The sequence below is a fragment of the Podarcis vaucheri genome (genome assembly GCF_965113315.1).
Source record: "Podarcis vaucheri genome assembly, chromosome: 1".
Taxonomy (NCBI): Eukaryota; Metazoa; Chordata; class Lepidosauria; order Squamata; family Lacertidae; genus Podarcis; species Podarcis vaucheri.
The window spans coordinates 46,482,500-46,508,126 of NC_138759.1; the positions used below are offsets into that span (position 1 = coordinate 46,482,500).

At 41.8% G+C, this 25,627-nt stretch overlaps 1 protein-coding gene across 1 annotated transcript; it reads right to left on the bottom strand.

Annotated features, from left to right (window-relative positions):
- Positions 1-306: 306 nt before the first annotated feature.
- PLA2G4F (phospholipase A2 group IVF) lies at positions 307-22,522 on the bottom strand. Its single transcript, XM_082239732.1, has 20 exons — positions 22,327-22,522; positions 21,152-21,224; positions 18,013-18,149; positions 16,226-16,351; positions 15,926-15,966; positions 13,817-13,859; positions 12,999-13,065; positions 11,434-11,603; positions 11,242-11,355; positions 10,593-10,630; positions 9,838-9,973; positions 8,887-9,023; positions 7,305-7,527; positions 6,754-6,868; positions 6,191-6,328; positions 4,978-5,085; positions 3,071-3,265; positions 2,658-2,824; positions 2,276-2,462; positions 307-1,204 (listed from the first exon to the last, which is right to left on the bottom strand). Exons 1-20 carry the CDS (start codon positions 22,435-22,437, stop codon positions 981-983), a joined length of 2,550 nt encoding a protein of 849 aa, XP_082095858.1. The 5' UTR covers positions 22,438-22,522; the 3' UTR covers positions 307-980.
- Between the last annotated feature and the right edge of the window lie 3,105 nt (positions 22,523-25,627).

The window sequence follows — 25,627 nt, forward strand, 5'->3', positions numbered from 1 at the left end:
TATTGTTTATTCTCTTTTTTGTTATGCTTTTGTATGAAAAATAATAAATATTATTTTTTAAAAAATCAAATATCAAGGTGAAACATTGCTTATTTTCATGGAGAAGGACTTTGTTAATGAATATATGACACAAGGCCATATAGTGGCGGGGTATAAATAATAAATTATTATTATTATTATTAAGCAATTGAAGTCCAGCATTACGTTAGCCCAGTGGACCCTATACAGCTGGGTATATAAATTCAATCAATCAATCAATCAATCAATCAATGCACATGTATCAAATGCTGAGAATGACAGGGAGACTAGAAAAATATTTTTTATTTATAAAAGTACTGTTGTGCTTCATTACCAAAATAAAGATTAACAAAAGTTTTGAAGAAAAAAAAAATTACCTTCTTGTAAATTTCCATGATATGAAGACTCCTGTCCTCATTATTCAAACACACGGTGATTTCTTAAAATAAATAACATTCTTTGTGCACTGATGAAGAATGCCAGACACTCAAGATGAGGGTTAAATTTGACGGTATCAGTGGTTCTTCTTCAAAGGTATTCTTTCAAGGTGTAGTAATTGCATCCCTTTACCCAGCAGAACATGTAACATTAATTTCATATTCTTTGATTAAGACTATTTACAATAGGATTACAATAAAAATAAATACAAAACAGTTCTCAGATTTCCCCACCCCGATATCAGATGAAATATATACCCCAGTGGACATTCAGAAATGGACTTCTTAAATATTGGACCTGTAGCACTGGAAACCTACTGCCAAGTTTTATCCACTGCAAATTTTCCTTACTGAACAGAAAAAGCAAAGAACAGCTTTCTTTATATGTAAACTTAAGTTTCCAGTGCAATCAGAAGAGAATTTCACAGTGCAACATCCATTCACATAAACAGGACCCCGCAAATATTCATTTATTTCTACTGGGATCTTTCATAAAAGCACTGCAATCCATTCACTTCCCAGTTTTCAAAGAGATGCTAATCCTCTTTTCTTCTTTCTTCTGCTTAAAGCCATACTTAATGCTTTAAAAACAGCTTCCTTGTTATTCAGTACATTATAGCGACTCAATTCTAGCAGTTTGTCAAAATCTTCTGGTTCATAGGTGAAGTTTAGTGTCCAGTATGGCGAGTCTATTCCTCCAATCACAAAATCACCGAAGGATTTCTCCTCTTCTGATTCACGTTCTATTCCTGCAGCCAGAGGAGAGGGAAAAGATACATTGCATGAATACCTTCCTTCAAACTTGTTCTGAGGCAGGAATGAGGGGTCTGTAGTCAAACAGTATCTGGAGGGCCACAACTCCCATTCTTCCTGACCACGGATCATGTTGACTGGGGCTAATTGGAGAATGAAGTTGACTGTATTTTACTATATACTGCATTTTACTATACCACATTACAAACAAGCATAACTACTTAATCAACTGCAGGGGGGATAGTTGGCTAACCATGACAATTAAATTAACTGCTCCCTGTTCTCCCAAATTTCCAAGAAAGTGTGTCTTGCGTTATAAAAAACAACATTCATGTTTCATACAAACTGTGGACAACTGTGATTTCAAGGAGGAATGGGAACATTATACAAATCATTTAAAAATACAACAAAAATGAACTGGACTCCTTGGCAGGTTTTGAATAAACATACACACATTGATTGTTGTTAACATGTTGGACAGATATGTAAGGATATATACAATTTTATAATATGCAGAGAAAATATGTGCAGCGAAATCAGGGAGAGGAGCTGAGGGAAGTCCTGGGCGGGAATAAAAAAGGGGGGTTATGTAGGTGATTATATGGCTTGATAATTTGTTGTGTGGAAATTGAGCAATAAAAAATATTTTAAAAAACCAACAACAACAACATTCATGTTTAAGATGTGTGTGTTTTTATTGGAAGTCCCAAGCAAAAATGATGATCCAAGTTCTTCATAATATGTCAGTATTGATGCTGTCCCACTAGCTAATTATAAACCACTGAAATATTAAACCAGATCACCAGCATACGTGACAGAACTGGTTGGTAGGGTAGAGTCTTATTCATAAAGGAATTAGTAATTTTCTATTTAGATTTTCAAGTTCTACTCCTTAAAATAGACTGTTCTGAGGACACTCAGTTCATTTCCTCACCTTTTGCTGTTCTCCGGAACAGCTTAATGACCACACCAAAATCATGTTCAAAATGTTCAGTCAGTTCAACATTCTACTTGGGAATAACAGCTAGATACTTTAAAATGCAGGCTATGTAAGCTCACATGCTGACCTGGTGCTTTGTATTTGTGGAAGGTGTCATTAACGAGAGGGAAGTGAAGGACTATGGGAACCTTGGGATTCTCAGCATCCAAAAACATATAACATTCCTTGGGATTTTCTTTATCTTCCTTGGTGAAGATGATTTCTGGGAAAGGAATGTCCCGTTCTTTGCAGTACCTCTGAGTCAATTCTAAGACCTGAAGTATGAGAGGGACATAAAAAACAGTCAGGCAATTATTAGCACCTTTTCCCTATGCTCATTTGCTTGAACTGGAACCATACTGGAAAAACTTCAGCTGAACTTGAACTAGTACCAAGCCAAGAAAACTTAACAAGCCAAAAAAAACCAACAACCTCAAGTTGACTTGCCAGGCTACAATGATTTGTCTCACCTCAAATGGCGCTTCCCAAGAATAATTGAATGATAGGATGACATCAACATCTCTCTCTGGTTGCAGTACCAAGGGGAAGGGAGAATTGATGGAAAAGCCACCATCCACAAGGTACAGGCTTTCTTCCATTGGAGTCAACTTATTAGGGAAAGCGTCTAAATGAGTACCTGAAAAAAAGCAATACAGTATGCTAAAAATGGTGAAACAGAACCGCCAATACCTTCAATGGAAATTCAGTTTATAATTGAATGTTTTATACTAAGAGAGGAAAAGCCATGTCTGTATTTGGCACCTGACTGGATTTTAGTGGAGATCTGACACTATTAACAGAGGATTTTCTCACTACGCAGGTTTCATTTGCTAATCTATAAACTTTGGGGAAGGTCGGTTTTTATTCCAAAAAGAAATTTTACCTTTCCCGAGCACAAATTTATTGACTCTGATGTAATCCTTGTGCAGGTACAATCCTTGCATGAAGTTGAAAGTTTCCCCAGCTGTAACACGAGACTTGAAGAAGTCCTGGAAAATTTGTATCAAGGGTCCGCCAGGTATAACCAGACGAGTCTTCAGCCTCATAGGATCCCGGAGATGGGATCGTCGACAGTCATCTACAATCATGAATCATGCGGTATATATATATATATATATGATCTACAATCTAGCCTGTGTCATCTTTAGGTTTTGAGAAAACAGATACTTCAATTAGCATGAACACTCTTTACACTTTGTGATCCCTTGTAACAATGTGCACAAGATTTGGGTATTTCACTTTGCCATATATCTGCTGTTGAAATGTTCGTTTATATGCCACCTTTGTGCTGCCTCAATAAATAAAAACACACAATAAATAAAATTATTTTAAATAACCAACATTAACAAAGGCAGCAGCGTTAACAGTTATTAAGAAGACCAGGTAAAACTGATATCAAGACTAAAAGAGTTACGTTTGCTCCACCACATGTAAAATAATTTAAGGGTAAAGTTCAGATTTGGAGTTTATGTGTACCTCTCATGGTTTCACCACTTGTGAATAAGACAGCCATTTCTGACTTTCATATGTGTAAATACTATGCTACCATGTGATCTGCAACTGATAGCTCTTTATATACCATTCTCACCATTGACCAGTAAACATTCCTACAGTATTACCAATGCTAATTGATAAGAAAAGTCACGGACACTGTGACCATGTGAAACTTACTGTTATGAGTTCAAACCTGTTGGCTTTAAGTACAGCACTCATCTGTGGAGGCATCTTTCTAGGCAGAGGCAGCCAATGTGGTGTCTCCCAGATGATGTTGGAGTGCAGTTCCCATCATTCCCGACCAATGGCCACACTGGCTGGGGCTGGTGGAAGCTGTAGTTCAATGACATCTGGAGTGCAGCACATTGCATAGGCAAACAATGTGCCAAGCTGTTATGAGCCACAGGAAGACAATGCACACCGCCCACACTCCTATCCAAATTTGCCCCTCTTATCGGCTCAAACTTACATTCCGGGATCAATTGGAGAGGGTAGGGCTGGCTGTGTATATGGGAGGCATCCACAGACCTCCTATCACTGTAACGGCTTGGTGCATTGTGTCCCAGATGTGCACAAGGAGTAGACAGAAATAAGCTTCTGTAATACTGTCTTGGGATTCCCTTCAGCAGTGCATGGGAGCTACAGCTGAGTTGGACGGGATCAAGCTGGTCATTAACCAGCAACAATCCCATGTTTTTCCCAAGAATGGTATACATGGATTTACCTTCCCCTCTCTCCCCTGCCCCAAACATTTTATCCTCAAACAAACAACTGTTGAGTTATGATGATTGGCCCAAAGTCACACAACATTCATTGCTGAACTTAAGATGCTCTGAATTCAAGTCGAAAACTCTGTTACAGAAATGTAACATGTGTTAGAATGAAGGGAGATGACTAAAAATAACATATCAGGAAAACAATCTTAAGATAGGGGCCTCCTAATGCTGCCAAGGAACTCCTGGTTTGCCCTGGCAGGGTCACACATTCTTCTCAACAGCTTTGTTTCAATTGCAGTTTTTTCAAACGTTTCCCTGGCTTGTAACAAATTTTGCAATCAATTAAGTAGCTCCTCCACTTTTCTCAGGAACAAAGTTGGAATAAATCATCCCATTAGCAGATGAAAACAATTTTGATGGTATTCATAGAACAAAAAGTTCAACTACCCTTTAAATTTATGCCTCTTCTGTTGACTGGCTATTGTTTGAAAGTTAACAAGAAGGTACATAGTCTGCCAAACCAAATTCTCAAGCAAAGATATTATTGTGCAAAATAATGCAGAGCAACTTCGTTCCTTACCAATAACTTTGACAACATCACCAAGAGATTCTAGAAAGCTCAGTCCTGAACCAACCACCTTCAAAAATACATCATCCAGACTCGCAGCAAAGGCACTGCCCCACATTCCTGTAGAGTAATTAGGAAATCATTTCAAATCAAATTTAAAGGCTCTCTCCACTTTGGCAAACAAAAATATACACATGATCAAGGTACAGGCTACAACCTTATCTAGTGTTAGCTAATATTAAACCTCAGATTCTCCACATGAAGAGGCAGGTCTGAGTTCTTTGTGCGTGCCTCCTCTAGTGGTGTTTCTAATAAGATTATTTCAAAAGAGTGCAAAGGACATTAGCAACACAAAAGCTGCAACTGTTTTCAGCTTAAAGCTATATGCTGGGACATTACTGCTAACTTTTGCAAAGTTGCCACAGGTGCAACTGTTATTGCAAATTTTAATTATGATTTCTTGGTTGTACATTGCTCAGAAGGCATTTTGGCATATAAGCCAAAGGATATGGTGGCAAGTACTTTTAAAGGCTGCGACTCGTGAAAAGTTTGAGATTAGATAGTGGGAAGGGGCCAGAGGACCATCCGTCCTAAGATACAACATAGCAGGCCTACCAACCCACCAACAGATCTACCTACAACAGTTAGTGTAGCTTGTACTGTAAATGTAAAGCAGAGTGTTGTCAGGAAAGTGGTTTGTTATGACTCCAAGCCAAACCACAATAGAAGGCAAATCCTCATCCACAGATGTGCCAGATTGTAAGGATAGGGGGGGGTGCAACATCAGGATGTCAGGGGGAGCCGGGGGCGGAGCTGAACACGGTGACCCCATTGGCTGGCGGCTCCTCCTGGAACTGCCACTGGTGGGAGGCTAGCTCGACTCTCCTTCCAGAAGGAGGAGGAGGAACTAGCCATGCCACACTTGGCTCTGTGTTTTGCCTCCACACTTTTGGGACATCACGGGGGGGGGGGGGGAGCGGCTCCTACTCCAAAAATATTGAGAGGCCTGAAATGGGATCAGCCCTCAGGAGATGGCAGCCCTGCTCACCCACATCTCTACTAATGTGACCCGCAAAGACATTCCTTCTCAACTTGAAATAACAGACCATGACAAAACCCACCCAACAAAACCCCTGTAGGCCATAACTGAGGAATCAGAAGGTAGTGACACATTATGCTTCATGAAGTTCTTGTCTCTGCCTTACAACCAGCACAAAGTTCATACCCTGCAGGTAGCAGATCCTGGGCTCAGAATGTTTCTTAATCAGTCGCCCCATGAAGAACTCGCTGTCAAAATCTTCTGTTCGGACAAAAGCACCATACTTGCGAAATCCAACCTCATAGGGCGTGAACTCACACCATTCTAACAGGGAAAATACCAGCACCACATCAGAAACAGGTAAGCAAACAAGACTGCTGTATTCCCCCCAGTCAAAGTAATAAGGCTAGTTTATATGCTGCTCACGTGTTTAGCATTCACATGTTCACTATAATAATGAAACTGTGCTGTCAAATCATGACATATGAAAAAAAGGGAGAGCAAAATACTATGAGAGGAGTTAAGGCTTACGCAAAGTATTTCCTGACCCATCGCAATTAATCATCTACTTTTCTATCCTTACTATTTCTCTTCCCTCACCAGCCACCACCCCCATCCTTTCACTTCACCCTCCTTAATGGGCAGGGAAATAATCAACTGTGCAATGGCAGGTAAATGGCCCATGCTAGAGGGAAGAAAAAAACTACTTACAGATTTTATGAGAAAGAAATACACCTGCCTTACTATACCTGCAAAGTCACCACCACTAACATTGGGCCTCACATTAACGGATGCATAGATTGGGTAGGGATTCTGCCCCCGTTTCACAGCTTCTTGCTGGTCAGACAGCTTTGACTGGTCTTCCTGAATAGAGGAGAGGCAATAAGGGTTTCAAATTTAGAATTTACTTGCAATGCATATATATTACATATACAGTCGCACCTTGGATCCTGAACGCCTTGCAAGTCAAACGTTTTGGCTCCCAAACGCCGCAAACCTGGAATTGACTGTTCCGGTTTGTAAACTATTTTTGGAAGCCAAAGGTCCGACAGGGCTTCCACGGCTTCCGATTGGCTGCAGGAGCTTCCTGCAGCCAATCAGAAGCCACGCTTTGGTTTCCGAACATTTTGGAAGTCGAACGGACTTCCGTAACGGATTCCATTCAACTTCCAAAATACGACTGTAGGTGGTGATGATTTATTAAATTTGTATACAACCCTATATCCGAAGATCACAGGGCAGCTCACAACATAAAAATACAAAATAAAAACACAAAGTGCATAATAAAACAAAAACACACCTTCTGCTGTAGGAAAAACTCTACAATAAGTCCCCACAGGTCTGTGAAAGACACTTTCCGTCCAGCATTCTCCATTGCAACCAGTTCTTGAAAGTAATACTTCAGCTGCTCTGAAGAAAAAGCTCCTACTTTACTGCTTGACATTTTATCCCGGGCAGTGCTGATAAAGTCTCCGGGATCTTTGCTGGACCACTCAGAATCTTTATACAGCATTGACATGCACCTGCAAAGATAAAATATTAAATTTCTGCATCAAATCTAGTACCAGGAAGCGTAAAGGAAGAAGATAAGACCTTATATTTATACGCAACAGTAGCAGCAAGGCTATTGATTGCGAAAAACTGGAAAAGTGGTATAATACCGACAAAAACAGAGTGGCTTGCCAAATTATTGGAGTATTACAATATATCCAAAACAATGGAAGAAATTGGAAGGATTTCGAAAGAAAAGATAGATAGGGACTGGAAAGTGTTTAAAAGATACTTGCAAAATCATATCGAAAAATCAGAACTCCTATTAGAATAAACAAGTTCCGTTTCAAATACTGAAATATCAAATAAGATGGAAAACAACGTGTAATAGAAAAAGAAGTATGAAATTAGGGTAAAGGTGTGTGAAAGAAAGTAATAGAAGTGGAAAGATATTGTAATTGAGTAGATTGGAAGTCAACACAAAGGTGGGGTGAAGGGTCGGTGGATGGTGATGGGGAAAGGAACTATTTGTGGGATTGAGTGTAAGTATGTTTGAATATTTTTAAAGATTGTATGAAATGTATGTTTGTATGCTTGTATATGTGTATTAATGATAAAAAATAATAAAATTTATTTAAAAAAATAAAAAAAAAAAATCTAATTTTTATATACTATCCGCTACTTTTTCTAAAGTAAGAGTATTTTAGAAGTCACTGTCTGCTTAAAAAGACTAAGGGCTCTCCCGTGCCTAGAAAGCAAGGGTCTGAGCAGTTTTCTGTTTGTCCATGCTTTCTAAGCACAGGTCCAACTAGTTTTGCCTTTGCCACGCTGGTTTTCCTGGGGGGAAGCAGTGGGCCAAATGTAGATGAGCTCTAAATAAACTTGAGAAGAAAGTGTTCTCTTCCATTGTGGCTACAGCACAAAGAAGCTGTAAGGGAGACTTTCTAGCTTAGAAAGGGAATGATAAGCTGTAGGAGACATAAGAACAGGACAAGACAGAGTTCATGATATGATTTTTAAGCACTCTAAGAAACAAACCCAAAGTTGAAGAAGCATATTTTGTACAGAAATACATGGTTTTATTTAAGGGCTACAGATGCATCCATTCTATTTGTATGTGTATTTGTATGAATGTGAGTGTGACAGAGTGTGTGCGGGGGGAGAGCGGTGGCTGCTGGGAAATCAACTGACTGTCCTATTTTTTAAAAAAACTTATTGAAAAGTGTGCAGTTTCACTTTTAAGCTTATTGAAAGGTTTTGTAGGCAATTATTTACTTCATCAGATGCTAGAATGAAACACTATTTTAATCAATACTCCAAAAAGCGCAAGAAGAAATGTTATTCCCTCCTCTGGTTCAAGATAAGAAATAAGAATTTTCATGCTCACATACCATGTAGAGCCTGAGATCCCAGAGAGATATGTGACAGAGTCAAGAAGATTTAGTTGCTGAAGCCCAAACAGGCTGCCATAAAATGATGTCAGTGCTCTGATGCCTCCACCAGATCCTAGGACTGCTATAACAGGTACCTTAAAAGGGGGGGGGGAGAGAGAAAGCCGGTGAACAAAATTGTGCATTGTATATGTTACAGAGTATTCCTATTATTCCACTATTTGTCTGACAGAATCATTTTAAAATATTTTTAGTTGGTAGGTTGAGTTGAGCTGGAGCTAATTAAGGCTTTCTCCGAGACTTTCCAAGACTTTCTCTAAGACTTTTAACTCAAGCTTTTACCTCAAACTTTGTGAATTTTGTTGAGGAAAAGCTGCCAAATGATAGAGTTAAAATACTGAGGCTGATAAAAGCTAATAAAAGACTGATAAAACTAATAAAAACCGCACAGCTGATGCAGAGCTCAAGTTAATGCTACCACTAACGATGCCATCTTGAAGACCTGTTGGGTCTCTGGACCGTAATAAAGATTGATTAATAAAGATAATATATATATATATATATATATACACACACACACACACACACACCAAGGCACCTAACTAAATGAGATATGTAATATGGGATATATAATAACCAGTGTGGTGTAGTGGTTTGAGTAATGGACTAGGACCTGTAGGGTTTGAATCCCTACCCAGCCATGAAGCTCACTGGGTGACCCCGGACCACTCACTGCCTCTCAGCCTCACAGGGCTGTTGTGAGGATTAAAATGAGGAGAGAGAAAGAGATCCATGTATACCAACTTGAGGTCCTTGGAGGGGGAAAGGTGGGACATAAATGCAATAAAAGAAATTAAATGACTAAACTCTTGAACAACAAGATGCCCTATTTTATTATGAGCTGTAGCCAATTACGAATGGCTCTGCATCTCATATTGACAAGTCACATACCTCTTCTTTATCAAGGTCCTCCCTCAACTGCAGCGTCTTCTTTAGTGCCTGAGATACTATTTCCTTCCTCTGGTCCAGAAACTGTTTCTCTTCTTTACAAAGATCAAAACCCAGACGTACATCAAGATCCTTTGTCCTGGTATAGAAAATAGTGTTAAAGGAGAAAATATGGTGGTTATATACAGTATAAAGGGCCTGGCAACCTTTTTGGCCAACATGTGATGTGGGGTGAGAGATGCATGTCAGCTGTGGGGCAAGATCCAATATTCCTCTCACCTCCTCTTAAATACATATACTTTCCCCCCCCACACACACACACACATACAGTTTTCCCCTCCCTTAACAAATAATGGAAAGATGTATGAAGTGTTTCAGTATTCTGAAAAAGTTCATCTCAAAAATCAAATCCGGCTTGGGTAATTTCAAGACTGGAGACTTAAACAAAACTAAGCTAAGTCATGGCTGAAAAAGAAGGAAGTCAAAAGTGGTTGAGAATCCAACATACAGTGCAATTGGAAATGCATGTGTAGTTTTCCCTGCAGCTCTAGCACCCAAAAGGCAAATAGCTTTTGCAACTAAGCAATGCCTCTTCTGCACTGGGAGGCTTTTGCAGGAAAAGGTTCAAAGAGCACACTCACTCATTGCCCCAGCATCCTCACCCATATGCACCTGTGTTTTCCTTGTCTGGCAATCACAAACCCAGAAAAGCAAATTAAAATTATGCCCCTAAAACAGCTCCTGGGTGCAAGACTCACATTTTTTCAGCCTTCACGTGTAGATCCACACTTAAATCCTAAGATGAAAGACAGCACACACTGAAAGAGGTTGCGGGGGGAATTTTCCAATTAATTAACCCATGCTCTTCTTGTTAACCAGTTAGTGAAATGTTATCTTCCTTTTGGTCCCTTAACCCCACGCTACCTCTACCCCAAAGTCCTTACTTTGAGTCAGTTTTGCAGGACCTTACCCACAGAGCAAATAAACACAGAACATACCTTTTCAGGCAATCCCAGCACCATCTCATGTGCCTAACTGAATAAAACCTTAAAACCAAGCCAACAGATTGACCTAGCGAATATCTGTGTGTGTTTAGGGACAAACATGTGGTACTTTTTGGTGGCAGGGGACTTGAAAGAAAACACAATACATTTATACTTTAAATCAGGCCTGCATAACTTGTGAGATACTAAACTAAATACCAAAAGGCTAATGATAATAATAAACCTTCCCTTAAATGACAAATTTCCAGGGGGGAGGGTGGGTCATGGGGGCCAGATGTGCTTAGCTGCCTACAGATTAGCCACCCCAATCTACACCTGAAAGACCTTGCAAGAGGAGTTTCCGCAACAACCCAACCCAAAATTGCTAAAATGAAGTTAAAAAATAAATAAATCATACTGTTACCTTTCCTAGTGAAACAGCCATATCAACTTCCTTTTCCAGAGGAAGTGACTGCAGTGGAACAATCCCTGATCCAAGAATTGTACTATGCTCTTCAAAGTCTGGGCTCACTCCATCCTGAGAATAAAGAAATACATTTCATAAGGAAAACAAGTTTGTAAGCATTCTCTAATGGGATGTGTGGTGATTTCTCACCTGAAGGATGGTAATGGTTCGCTCTAACTCCACATCCAGTTCTGAACACATCCCTTGGCCTACATGAAAGACAAATGAGTTTCCACAATTCTGATCGGAGTCCGATTTGCAGGAAATGGACAACTGCTTCTCATAGGCACCTGGAAGCGAGAGCTTGAGCAGTCTGCTTCCTAAAAAGGACAGTGAGACATTTAGGACATGCATTCCTAAGAGAAATCCTATACAATATGTAAGTAGAGACTACTCTTAGAGATGGCAGAGCAACCAAAGTATCAATAACAAAATGCCAAGCTCCTACATCATGGATAAGATATTAAAAATTCTCTTTGTTACTAATATTAATGGATTGAAATTTGGTTAAATTAATGGAAAATCTGGATTCTGAAGCAATGAAGCCTACTGCCTCCTCCATGTATATACCACACTTAGGTATTAATGGTAATGAAATAAAGAAGAAGAAGCTGACTAAGTAGACTTCAAATTATTGTACCCTATTTTTTGTATCATTTTGAAAATGAAAATTAACACTTTCGTCCGAAAAGGCAAAAAAACAGGGTGGAAAGACTAAGGACTCAGCTACATTCGTCACAATAATACGCTTTGGATGCGTTATAAATATCCAACACCAGATGGGGACAGAGAGCAAAAAGGAGTTTATATGGATTTTTACATAGGCTTTTTTTCCTTCTTTTGTTGTAATGATTTAACTTCTGACTTATCTATAGAGTTTTTAACCTGTGTCTAGATCTACCCTATCACCCACGTTCTTTCCTCACAAATGTACACTTTAAGCAAGCCGCTTTAGAGTTTCTCTACTCTCCTTATTTCATAACACAGTCTTTCCAAGGATGCATATTGGCCTGGGAGTCAGAAAGCCAAGAAGGAAGTGGTGACACAAAGAGACAGCTTACTCAACATGTTGAGACAAGACCATGCAAACATACTGGCCCCCTGAGAAGAACCTGCAGCTGCTTTGCAGCTCCCCAGTCCTTTTTGTGCTACACCACACTAAGCCAACTTTTAACTTAGCATATCATCCAGTCCAAGAATTGTGGTTAAGCTCTCTCCCCTTGCTAACCATGAGCTGTAGCCGAGAACTTGTATAGACTTTCTTGCTTGAGAGCCAGTGTGGTGTAGTGGTTAAGAGCGGTAGTCTCGTAATCTGGGGAACCGGGTTCGCTTCCCCACTCCTCCACATGCAGCTGCTGGGTGACCTTGGGCTAGTCACACTTCTCTGATGTCTCTCAGCCCCACTCAGAGTGTATCTGAAGAAGTGTGCATGCACACGAAAGCTCATGCCAAGAACTAACTTAGTTGGTCTTTAAGGTGCTACTGGAAGGAATTTTTTTATTTCACCTCACAGAGTGTTTGTTGTGGGGGAGGAAGGGAAAGGAGAATGTTAGCCGCTTTGAGACTCCTTAGGGTAGTGATAAAGCGGGATATCAAATCCAAACTCCTCTTCTTCTTCAACTAACTCATGAAACATCCAAATTAAAGCATACCTAGTTTATCTACTTTGAAATTTGGGCAGAGCGGGAGAGGAACAAAACCAAAATTGGACTTACCCTGCTCTCTCAGAGGTGGCTTTTCATCTTTGTTAATAACCCCTTGCACGCAAAGGCAAGGGTACGCCTACATCGAACAAAACAAAATTTTAAAATACTAGTTTTGAAATATGGTGCTTTGCATGACTTCTCATACAGTGAAAGGTTTAGACCAGGGGTCTGCAACCTTTAAGACAAAAAGAGCCACTTGGACCCGTTTCCGAAGAAAAAACAACAACTGGGAGCCGCAAAACCATTGCGACATTTAAAACAAATATATCTCCGGAGCCACGACCTGAGAGCGGGCAGGAAGGTGACGTCGGGACGGTGCGTGACTAACGCACGCACCGCCCCCATGCGACGTCACAGCCAGTACAGCGCCCGCCACAGTGAGGAGTGTCAGGGTGCACAATGCGCCTCCTCCCCTTGGTAGTATCTGCCCCGGAGCCGCAGCAAAGATGTAAAAGAGCCACATGCGGCTCCGGAGCCGCGGGTTGCAGACCCCTGGTTTAGACTGAATTCCAGGAAAATGTTTTGGTTCTACCCCCCCCCCACCCCCACCCCCGCACTGCAGTTTCCAAAGCTTTCACAGCAGACAACCAAAGGGGAACAGATAGAGATGATCACACCAGTGAAAAGGAAGTGTCTGTCACTGCTGTGCTCCCGTCTCTTCCTCACCTTTCATCTTGAATATCCTCTACCCGCACACACAACGGCAAAACTAATTGCTCTAAGTATTTCAAAGAGAGGGAAAATGCTTTGATTTTGAAAGGGCTCTCCTGCTAAGTGCGCACACCACAAAACACAATTCCCAAACACCTGGCTCTCCGAACACTCACCACAAGGACACCATTTGTGATAACTTCACCAGGAGCATCCGTGCTGTAAAGGCAAAATACAGCCATAAACAAACATAAAAATATGTTTACACGTGCCATTAAAAAAGAGGGAAAATAAAAAGACCCCCAGGTGCTTTAAGGCAGGGATCAACATTATTTTATATTGATTTCTTCCCAACTTCACCATAAGGTTCCATTCTAGCTTGCAGCCATTTAAAAAGAAAATAGCCAAATCGGCTATTTTTGGCCATAGAATAGGGTGGGTCTTAAAACGTATTTAAAATGCAGCAGTGTTTTAGGAATAGTTCCTCACGAGGCACAATTCCCATGACTCAAATATTAAATATTGAATTTACTATCTGTGAAAGGAGCCTGTGACATACAGTACTTATCACTACATCTACCCTTCGCTTTCTACTTCCTACTTTTAAAAAAGAAGCCTGTTGGGACAGGAATTACGCATTGTTTATATTTCATAGAAATCTGCTTAGTCAGCTACAATAATGAGAATTAACACAGAAGACAAAAAGAAAGAATGCATTAACTTTGTATATTATTATTATCACCATCATCATCATCAGTAGTAGTATTTTACACAGCCTTTACCCTTACTTCCTAGGGTGGGTGACAATATTTAAAATACAACATTCAAAACAGTTTTTAAAACTTACCATTACAAAAATATGTAACCACAAAAATAGGATGGGCCCTGAAACTATACATCTCAGATGTCAAAGGCAAGGGGAAAGGCCATTGTGCGTATGAATGTGCAAGGGTCCAGAAAGGAAATGAAAGGGGGGGAATCATGCCTATATACACCTAAATCATTTCAGTCACCCCTAGAGTAACTCAATAAAGGCAAGGCCCAAGATACCAATAAAACTGCATATGGCTGCAATGCCAGTGATACAAGACAAAGGCTGAGAAGCAAGCAGGATTCCACTTGGGCAATGGGACTTTCCCCCTTCCTGTACACGCCAAAAAGCCACCCCTAAGAGCTCAGAAACCTTCTAGGATCAGATTAAAGGAAGCCACACTGAATACAATTATTTCCTTCATTGCTTGAATGTTTAGAACTGCAGCCACTACAGCAGCGGAGTGTATGGCCATGCTGCCTGGGGCATCTGCGGGATGCGCCCTCAAGGGGTGTGTGTCAGGAGTTCAGCCTACACTCGAGTAGGTGGCAGAGACACATGCCCGACTGGCATGTTCGCTCCCTCCTGGTCGTTCGTTTGGGAGCTTCAAAAGCTTTCTTCTGCCCGAACATCACAGTGACCGATGCCAACGACTGCGGAGGGATCCACAGAGTTTGCGCATCACACGTAACAGAGCTCAGCAACTCAGCATTTTGGCTAATCTACTTTATTTACATATGAACACACACGGAGCACTGCAATATGGCTCCCTCTCTCTGTAGCATCAGACGGGAAAGAGAAAAAGAAGAAAAGACAATAGTCCCACTTCACGGAACACAGTAACACAAACATCCTGTCTCCGTCACTTCCCACTCTGTGGAGTCAAAGCATATACCGTCATGTGAAAGACAAAAATCCCATGACTGCAATCATGGAGCAGGAATTCTAACAGGGTGGGCTGCAGACGGTGCCTTCCCGGGCGCCGCAGTCCAGGGGAGGAGAGGGGAAGCTATCTCTCCCCCCACTCTCCACCATTGGGTCACACCTGACCCGGTGGCAGAGCTGCTGCAGCTGGGTGTAAGGTGTGCCGCGGCCAAGGAAGGTGGGCAGCTTCATTGTCACCCACTCTCTTGCTCTTTGCCGCTGGGTCAGATGTGACCTGTTGGCAGAGCTGCTGCAGACAGGCGCAAGGTGTGCCATGGCCGAGGATGGTAGGCAACAGCAATCTGCCCATTCTCCTGTCCTCCTCAACCAGGTCAGGTCTGACCCAGGGCCAGAGATGTGGCCAGGCATGAGGGCCACAGCCAAGGTGCAGCTCCTTCTCACTTGGAACCAGGCTCCAAGGAAGGAGCCTGCTGTTGGGACGCCTGTTTGCGCCCACTCACAAAATTGTGCCTAAGGCCAAGGTCCCCATGCCCCTCCCCCCACTACGCTTCTGAGCCACCATGACAATGGAAAATTTAGCAGCTCTCACCTTTCCTCCAGAAGAAACTCTACATCCAGCTCTTCTTTGTCCTACAAATAAATAAATATATTAACATACAGACTTCTTCCATCAGCACAGGGCTGGACTGTATTGCATTTGAGGTCTCTTCCAACTTTTGTGCCTCTAAGATATGTTAGCAGCAGGAACAAGCTAAAAAATAGCTCAGGATACAAGTAACTGGTGAAGTCCTGGCCAAACCTACCTAGATATCAAGAAGCAAAGTTAGGTTCAAGAACATTCCTGAGAACCTGATTCCCCCCCCCCCATTCAATAAACAAAAGAACTAACCTCTTTTAGTTTAAATGTTTGTTTCAGAGGGCGACCTGTCTTCATCGATGTCACATCATACACGAGAGAAGTAAGTTCATCACTTAAGAGAACATCTTTATCAAAGAGTGTCAACTCAAGCGTGTTCTGAAACAACAGAAGTCCAGAACTGAAACAGTAGGGAAAGAAAGTGTGCATTAAATATCGTATTTCAGGTAAAAGATGACCTGTTCTGAGATAAAAAGAAAAAGTTCAGGGCTGATCCACTGCCCACCACTGTGAGCCGCAAGATCTGATGATGACATTGGGGGAAGCCATGTTTTTTCCATATAATTCCCCCTGAGAGCAAAATAGCATGATTAAATCCTGTTCCCAGAGGGGCTTGCCGTATGTTTATTAAGAGCCCCATATGCTAACTGCTCCAGGCTTTGGCAGCGGGATGCCCTATTTTCAATTGTTTTACCACATTTATAGAGAAGGGGGGGGGGGGAGATGGTGGCAGTATACAACCCTTGGATAACCTTGTTAAGAACTGTGCCAGACTGTGGATTCTGAAGTGGACCACTAAACCTATCTGAGTCATGATCCAGATCAAATCAGGTGAGTCCACTTGGGAATCAGATGTGGACAGATTCCTTCTTCCCCATCCCTAGCATTGCATTACTTATCTGTATTCGCCCACAGACAGCCACCACACCATTTAAAATCTCTCATTTGTATAAATTAGGGGTGGGCAAACTTTTCCCTCAGGGATAATCTGTTGTGGGACTGGCAGTGGGCAGGACAAGAGCCAAAAGCGGGTGGAGCTACCTCTTTCCTATTTCTCTCCATGGCACCATCTCTCACATTAACCAGTGGACTGCCATATTGTTCTTACCAAAAGTCTAACTGATCTCGTGTAGAGGGCTTCCACCCCCTTCTCACTCCTCCTATCTGCTTCAGCTCTCTCTCCTTCAAACCCACTCCATTCCACTTTCTGTGCCTCCAGGCTTTCCTCATCCATATGAAATTAGGCCTTAAGTAACAGGTCCTCCATCCCCACCCCACACTAAAGTGTAGACCATACATTGGAAAGGCTTTTTCTTTTCCTGACTTATCAATGTCATGGTTGCCTGCCTCAGAAAGTTGAGGTTTGCTCAGTTATTCTGTTCTATTGTGCTAGGGTTGCCATATTTCAAAAAGTGAAAATCTGGACACAAAGGTTGTTGAGCTTTCTTTGGGTCTATGGTCCCAAACCACTAAGAATTCAAACCTAAGATTTTGTTAGACAATGGCTGAACATATTCTTCACTTAAAGTCTTTTTTTTTTTAAAGTACAGTACATTGTGATTTCCCACCTCCCCACCCTGCTATTCAGCTCTGGATTGCTCTGCTAATATAAAATCTGGGCTTATGGATCACAGAGAGACGTCAAGGCAATGCATTCTGTGAGAGATTAGACCAGCCAGCCATTTTGCTACCTGTCTGGAGTTAGCAGCCAACTGGAACATTTTCCTCCCTGCCGTTTCTCAGGCTTAAGGGAACAGCAAACAGCAGAGGGCTTTCAAGGCTGCCTATCTCAGTTGTAAGATCAGTGACAGGTGACAAGAATAATATCTGAGGAGTAAGGCAAGGGAGGGTGGAAGAGATTTACAAGGCACTGGGGTTCCAATAAAGATTTAAGACTGAATTAGATTTACTCCTCACCCCTCAATATTAATGTATTTGGTTCTGTGGGAGAAATCAAACTACTTTCCCTCCTTCCTAAATCAAGGAATGTTACCTAATATAGCAATTGTTCGGAATCAAGAAGTATTGATCTTTTTTACCTTGACAGCGTTGTGAATTCTATAGTGGAAAGTTTCATTCCATTCTGGATCACTGGAGTTGTCAATAACTCGCGTTCGGTAAGTGAGTGGTGATGCAGTCGGCATACGCAGTTCTACATAGCAATCTGCCTCGGACACTAGAGGGGGAAAGGGCAGAAATGTGACCAGGAAAGGGTCTCTCTCTCCAAAAGACAAACAAACAAAAAACTAACAGCAGACTAAGAGAATGAGAAGGTGCTTTTCAAAGTAGTCCAAAGTAGCAGCTTAATAAATACTAAAACAAAGAACAGGAGTAGTATTAACTCATGAAATCTACCAGTGGGTTTTAGATGTAGAACAAATGTAACTAAAGAGAACAATGTGCTAATATGTTCTTTTCTAACATACAGGATTATCTGTTTTCAAGCTTGATTAAGTCAGTAAAGCAGAGATGGGGAACATGTGATCCTTCAGATGTTACTGCTCTCACTCCACCCCATTCAGCCTAGCTGACTGTGGGAGCTGGAATGTAAAAACGTCTATGTGGGACACAGGCTCCTCACCCCTGCTGTACACAGTTTTCTTAAAAGACTGATAATTTGGCAAAATAATTTCATGGTTTCCCAAATCTTCAACCACCATTCTGAAGGTTAAGAATGGTCTTCCCTGTATGCCAATTTAGCCACGGTTGATAAATACAATGCAGCTTCCTAGTTCTCTATTAGCATAGTATGCTATGCTCTTAAACTATGTAGTCATGTTGGGTTAAATGGTACCTAACTTTCAGGCACCCATACCAGATGTGAATAAATTCTCCTTGTGGAATTGTGTAAGTTATGCAAGAGACATTTATTGGGGTTTCCCCCCTATTTAACATTCATTATCTCAACTATTTTTGCAATACAGTAGTCCTGCCTGCATGTTTCAAGCAAGATGGGTAACAGAGGCAAGGTCTCTAGATAGGATCTCAGTTTGTATATCAGCCTATATAGGTAAAAAGCACTATTAGTTACTGCTGCCACCTGAGCTTGCCTAGTTAGCCTGAAGTCCAGTATTACTTCCAAACATATACTTGGTACTTCAGAGGAGTGGTACCCCATCTAAGATGGGTAGCATATATCCATCCAGAGTAGCCAATTTCCACAGTACTTCTGTCTTATCTGGAAAAAGTTTCAATTTGTTCATCCTGACTCAGCCCAAAATTGTCTTGAGACTTTGGTTTAATGGTTTGACAGCCTCAGTTCGGATGAATAGAGGGAAATGAAAGTTAGAGCTGACTGTCATTAATGGACAGTTAAGTGCAAGTGTCTGGATGTCTTCTCCACATCAACGTGAAACTATATGGAAAAGTCCCATCCCCTGCCCCCAAGATTCAGAAAACCATCTGGATTCATCAGCCTCCAGGGTCATAACAATAAATTTGGTTCTCCACTTTTGCAGATGTTATTCATAGGTGGCCTGAAGGTCAATGCTGTGTCACTGAGAACTGCTGCACAGCTGGTGTCTGGGACAACCTACTGATAAGATGTCACACTGCCACTGAAAACGCTACACTGGCTGCGAATTTGCTACTGATCTACATTCAATTTTTTACTACTACTGTATAAATCCCTAACAGTTCAGGTTATCCAAGAAACCACCTCTTCCCCTACATCCACACCCTAACCCAGTCACTTAGTTCTGTGAATGATGGTAACACATGCTGCTACTTGAGCACATTAACACTGTTGTGGCACCAGCTCTTCCTCTAGAATTGGAATTCTCTTCCTCTAAAAGTGAAGCAATTCTCTTTCTTAAGAAACGAAGCAAGCGTGTCCCAACATTATTAAGTTTTCAACATTTTGTTGAAAACGTTTCTTTTCTCTCAAGCTTTCTCAAATTAGCCTAGTTTAATTTACACGTTTCATTTATTCATTTATTATTGGTTGAATTTATATACTGCCCATCATCTGAGGATCCCAGGGCAGTTTATAGTATAAAACCACAAAAATACATAACATAATAACAAACAAAACAATAACTACCCCCATCCCCACCCCCGGTGTACACAGTAATTCTTGTTGTTTTTCAAAGGTCTTTGTGACCTGCTTTAGGTTTTATAGTCTATTAATGGACTCCACCTTTTATGCTTTTTGCTTGTTTGTTCAGGGTATTTTATATTTTATTGTCAGGTGGAGCTGGTTTTTATTGCAGACTATAAACTGCTTTGTGCAGGAAGCAGAGCATATTTTTTTAAAATAAACAAAATAAAGCAACAAAACCAAAAAGGGCTTCCCACACCCACAGATCATTTCCCCCTATCTATTCCACACAAACCCCAATTCCAAAATGTGTGCTGCCTCGTATTTTGGCTCAGATAGAATTTGAGGCAAACCCATGGCTGCTACACAGGTTGTGAAATCATGAGGCACTTTTGACAAGTTAGCATGAATGGTTAAGATCCACTCCATCAGATCAGTCAGGGAAACTAAATTAATCATGACCAAACCCACAGCAAGGAAAACCTGTATGAAACACTGGAGAGACACTCCCAGACAGCGTAGACCAGAGGTAACCAATATGGTGCCATTCAGATGTTCTCAACTTCCATATAGTGGCTACGCTTTCTATGGCTGATAGGAGTTGTAGTCCAACATGTGGCCACTACTGGTGTATATAAGAAGAAGCTGGGTGGGCTCTCTAGGTGTCCGAATCTTCACTGTGGGAGTCAGGATTATGAATTAAATGGACTCTTAGCTCTTCTTATGTCCATTATTAGAAACACGTTGCTTTTTGCTTGTATATGTTTCAGTAATTTTCACAACAGCACAGCAAATCAATCTGCTGAAGAGACTGTCTTAACCATGGGTGGGCAAACTAAGGCCCGGGGGCCGGATATGGCCCAATCGCCTTCTCAATCCGGCCCGAGGACGGTCTGGGAATCAACGTGTTTTTGCATGAGTAGAATGTGTCCTTTTATTTAAAACGCATCTCTGGGTTATTTGTGGGGCATAGGAATTTGTTCATTCCCCCCAAAAAATATAGTCCGGCCCCCCACAAGGTCTGAGGGACAGTGGACCGGCCCCCTGCTGAAAAAGTTTGCTGACCCCTGGTTAATAATAATAAGACATGTGGAGCATCAGTTCATAGAATAAGCAAAATAAAGTCTCCAGACACTCACAAAGATCTGTTCCTTTAATGTTTCTGGCTCGGAGGATTTTCACTGTGAGGTTATAGTAAGGGTGCTTCTCCCGCTGCAATAATAGTAAGTTGAATTACATTGAACATTAACAATGCCTAGCAAACATGCAAAAAGATAACATTCCACACAGCAGCTAGACTTGTACTAACAGATCCATTGTAAACGAAAAGTGAGACCGCAGTACCCAGAATTCTTTGAGTGGAGAAACATGCTTCAAATGTGCTTTCAAGGTACATGCGCACACAGCCCATATTAGCCTATATTTCTAACTGGGATTTGACATTGTCACTAATAAGTCATTTTATTTGTTAAAAAGCAGTTTCACTGGATGGCTGAGCAACACTCTTTCCACCCTCCACACCGCAATCAAAGTCGGGGGACAGAAGGCACAGAAAAGCACAAGCTTTGCATGCAAGAGGTCCCATGTCTGATCCCTGCCTGAAACTCTGGACAGTCCCTGCCAGTCTGAGTCACAATACTAAGCTAAATGGACCGACAATCTATGTTCTGAGGCAGTTTCTTAAATTCCTAAAAACAATTACAGCACTCTTTTTTGTCAGTGATTATAGACCAAACAATCTGGTTCATTCTACACAGATGATATTGCAAACACTCCACTGACCCAGAAGTAAACCTGGCTTTGCACTATTTCCTGCAGAATCTACTAACAGCAGCGTCCCTAACAACACATCCCTAAGCATTGTCTGCTTAGAAGTCCCACTAAATTGCAGGGGGCTTTCTCCCAAAGCAAGCGTGCAGCTTAAAATTCTCATTTTGGGTCAAGTCTCCACTGGAGATAAATAGAGGAAGACGAAAAACGACAGAACCGCTGGGGTCGCTGAAGCTCCCTTTGCAAAGATAAGAAAAGCTTCGCAGAGCTGAAATTTCAGAGGCGCTACCAACCACTAAAGTTGCCGGACGCCGTTCCTTCTTCGCCCCTGCTCACCCTATTTAGCTGGGAAACGTTAAAATTAAAACAGAGGCAGATAAATCAAGCCCCTTCCTCCCGCAGATGTCCCAACAAACTATTCGTTTTGTTCCGCCTTGGGGCGAAAATCGCCCCCTAACACTGGAAACTAAAATTGCTACGGCTTATGCGCGCGGAGGTTTCCTCGAAGAAGCGGACGGCACTTTTCCCCCAAGCTTCATATTACCCTCCAGTGATAGAAGCCCGTCTCTTTTCTCCCCTTCCGCTCCACCAGCACGGCAGCCATGAGGGGCAGCATGTGGGGCGACAGGCGGCCCCGCAGCACCTGCCGGAACATGAGGAGCCTTTTTCTGAGCGCGGTCACAGCTAGCCAAGAGAAGAGCGGGGAACCCTCCGCGCAGGTTGGGCCGAGTCGTCCCTCACCTGGCGCTCGCCGCGGTCACGGAGCTCGGCCCTGGCGCGCGGGGAGGGGGCGGGGCTTAAAGTGCCTCAGGTGTGCAGGCCGGGTTCGCTTCAGACGGAAGAGCAGGCAGGGCAAAGAGGGTGACTGGTCTGGAAGCACTTCTGGAAAAGGCAGGGCAGGCGTGCTTTCTCTCTCTTTCTCTCTGCCAGGCTTTGGGCAAGTCGTTTCACAGCTTCCCTGTAAAACAGTAAGTTCCCAGAAAGTCTTTGGTTCCCCTCACACAATTGTAATGTTTTACAATTTTATATATGCTGTAAGCCGCCCAGAGTAGCTGCGGAAACCCAACCAGATGGGTGGGGTATAAATAATAAAATTATTATTATTACACAGCAGCAGTTCTCAGAACTCTGAATTGTAGCTCTGTGAGCTTATACATTTATTTCTTCTGCTTTGCGGGGATATTTTTCGGGGGGGGGAGTTACTGAACAAATGAATTCAGTCACACAGTATACACCTGAGCTTTAATAACCAAGACAGGTTTGGTGCCAAGTCCTTACTTATAGTACAGTAACTACCACTCATAGGAGCCAACTATTAGGGGCAGGGGTCCCTTCAGGGCCCCCCTAAAATATTTGAGGGGGCCAGGCCTGCCCAAAGTTAATGGGTATTGCCATTCAAATGGCATTTGTGTACTGCATCTTGTGCTCAATTATGTGGGGCGGGTCTTACCTGCTCCCCCCCAATATTTTATTCAAGTTGGTACCCCTGTTACCACTATAAATTCTTTTTCCCCAGTGTGCTCACTCAAGCCAGTAAGAAGTATTGGGAGATAGCATAATGATAGAAGTCCTTGTTCTAATCTCGCAGTACCAATGGGGAACTTGAAGGACAGTGGTGGGGATATTAAATTAAATTAAAATAATTAAATCTGAGCACATGGTAGCTCAGCTTGGTAAACGACACCAGGAAGGTGCAATTAGGCAGCTGAATGGCATAAGACCAGGGGGGTACTTTTGGGGGGTGCAATAGGAAAATAGAGGAACATCTGCACAATATGTTCACCATCCACTGGGCCATGAGTCAAGGAATGTTGCCACACCTGGAAGATAGGAACACCCTGAGAACAATGTACTGCATTTGAGACAAAAAGAGAGGGGAAGTGCCGTTCTTTTTTATATATATAAAGAATTTTTATTCATTTTCCAATAAAAATCTTTGTTATTCACAAATCAGATCAAATCATATACATTATCGCCAATTATGTATTCCAAATTAAATTAAATTAATTAATTTCCAGGGACTCCCCATGTTCTGGTTTCTAGAGGTAATGTATTTTATTTATGTTCTGCTTTCTTGTTTATCGGTTCCAATTTCAAAATTCTAATTGTCCATCTTCATCTTATCAATCTGTCAGTCTCTGGGATGTGACTCAAAATCTTGTTTTAACAGGTCTTTATATCTAATTAGCACGCAGGGTGCTTTTATTCCCTATTTCCTTTATTAGCTTATTTGAAAAACATTCTCTCTCGGTGACCTCTCCTCCCGCTGAAAGTCCTGGGCTGAAAGTCCAAAATTAAGATTAACGGTGCCATTTCCTCTTTCATCTGTCTTAATTAGCTAATATTTCAAATGTGCCCAATAATTGCAATTCAGTGGGATGTGCTCCATGAACAATAAGTTATTAAAATTATTTAAAGCATAACCGTTTTAGCTGTTAGCATGCAGGAGAAGAGTTGTTTCTGTGTTACCCAGCAATGATTTTCCAGCGCTAGTCCTCCTTTCATTCCCCTCATTCCTTCATCTTGTTTCTTGGCTTTGAGCTGTTTTCCAACTTTCCTTCAGTACAACGATTAATGACGTAGCAAGCTCTCAGAGTCTTAGAGAAGCTATTACCGAGTTCTTCCGTAGAAAATAAAAAATGCTGTAGGGAAAGTTTCACAAAGCAATCTTTTGGTGATCTTTCAGTTTCCTCAGAATCCAAAACTTCCCCCCCCCCCAGTACCTTAGAGGGGCAGCCAGGACCTGAAATTCAACTTCTTTTTCACCTCTTATAACTGTAATCCATGCAAAGAAATGTACTGTATGATGTGAAATTTCCCATGTTATAATCCACCAGATATCTTCCGCCGCCCCCCCCCCCGCCTGAGGGGGAAAGTTCATTTCTATTTCATCTGTGTCACAATCGCCATTCTCTCAGTCCAAGCCTCCTTCATCTTTTGCCAAGTCTGATTAAAACTTCTGCCAGTGGCTACGCCGCTAAGTCACAATTAAAAGTTGGAAATCCACCTGCATTCTCTTTAGATTAAACCATATATAAATATAATCCCTGCAAGCAAGCACATTTTTATGTAGAACACACCCTTCTGTAATCCAAAGATATTTCTGGCCTCCTCAAAACAAGATTTGTTCTTTTTGGAAATATTCAACAGCAACCGCCACCATCTTGCACCCTCCTCCATCCCAGACACCTCCAGATCTGATCTTATTTTATCAATTCTAATTGAGACTCTACCGCCGAGAACTGTACAACTGTACTTCCAATTAATTTTTACCCCTCCTGCATATCCTTTAAGTAATTAATTTTTCCTTGGTGAGGTTCGCCAAATCATGAGATGGCAAATTGCAAAGAAACTAAGGAACAGCAGCCGCTCACCTCTTTTAATCCAAACGTCAAGATTTGAGTCTCTTTGAAGTCAAGAGTTTGGCATCCAGTGACTGTATAATTCAGCAGATTATTTCTTTTACCTCTATCAGTCCAGAACATGCCTGTTCTTTGGTCAAATCTTATTAATTTTAAAGGAACAGGTCCCCTGCATGTAGGAGCGGCTCTGGAGAGTGACAGCTGTGCCGTGCTCTTAGACCCTTGCAAACCATGATGCTAGCCGACAGATCATGGGTGATCCGCGGGTCTGTGAGACAGTCCTCCCCCACCCTGTGGAGTCTGCCAGGGCTAAATTACTAGCACGGCTGGTGTCCATTCGTGTGGGAGGCAGCCATTTCCCACAGCAGGAAAGCCGGAAGTGGAAGGAAGTGCTGTTCTTTAGGAACTACCAACCCATCACTTTACTGCAAGTTACTGCAGCACAACCCTATATTTATCTACTTCTGTGCGCTCAGAGGCAAT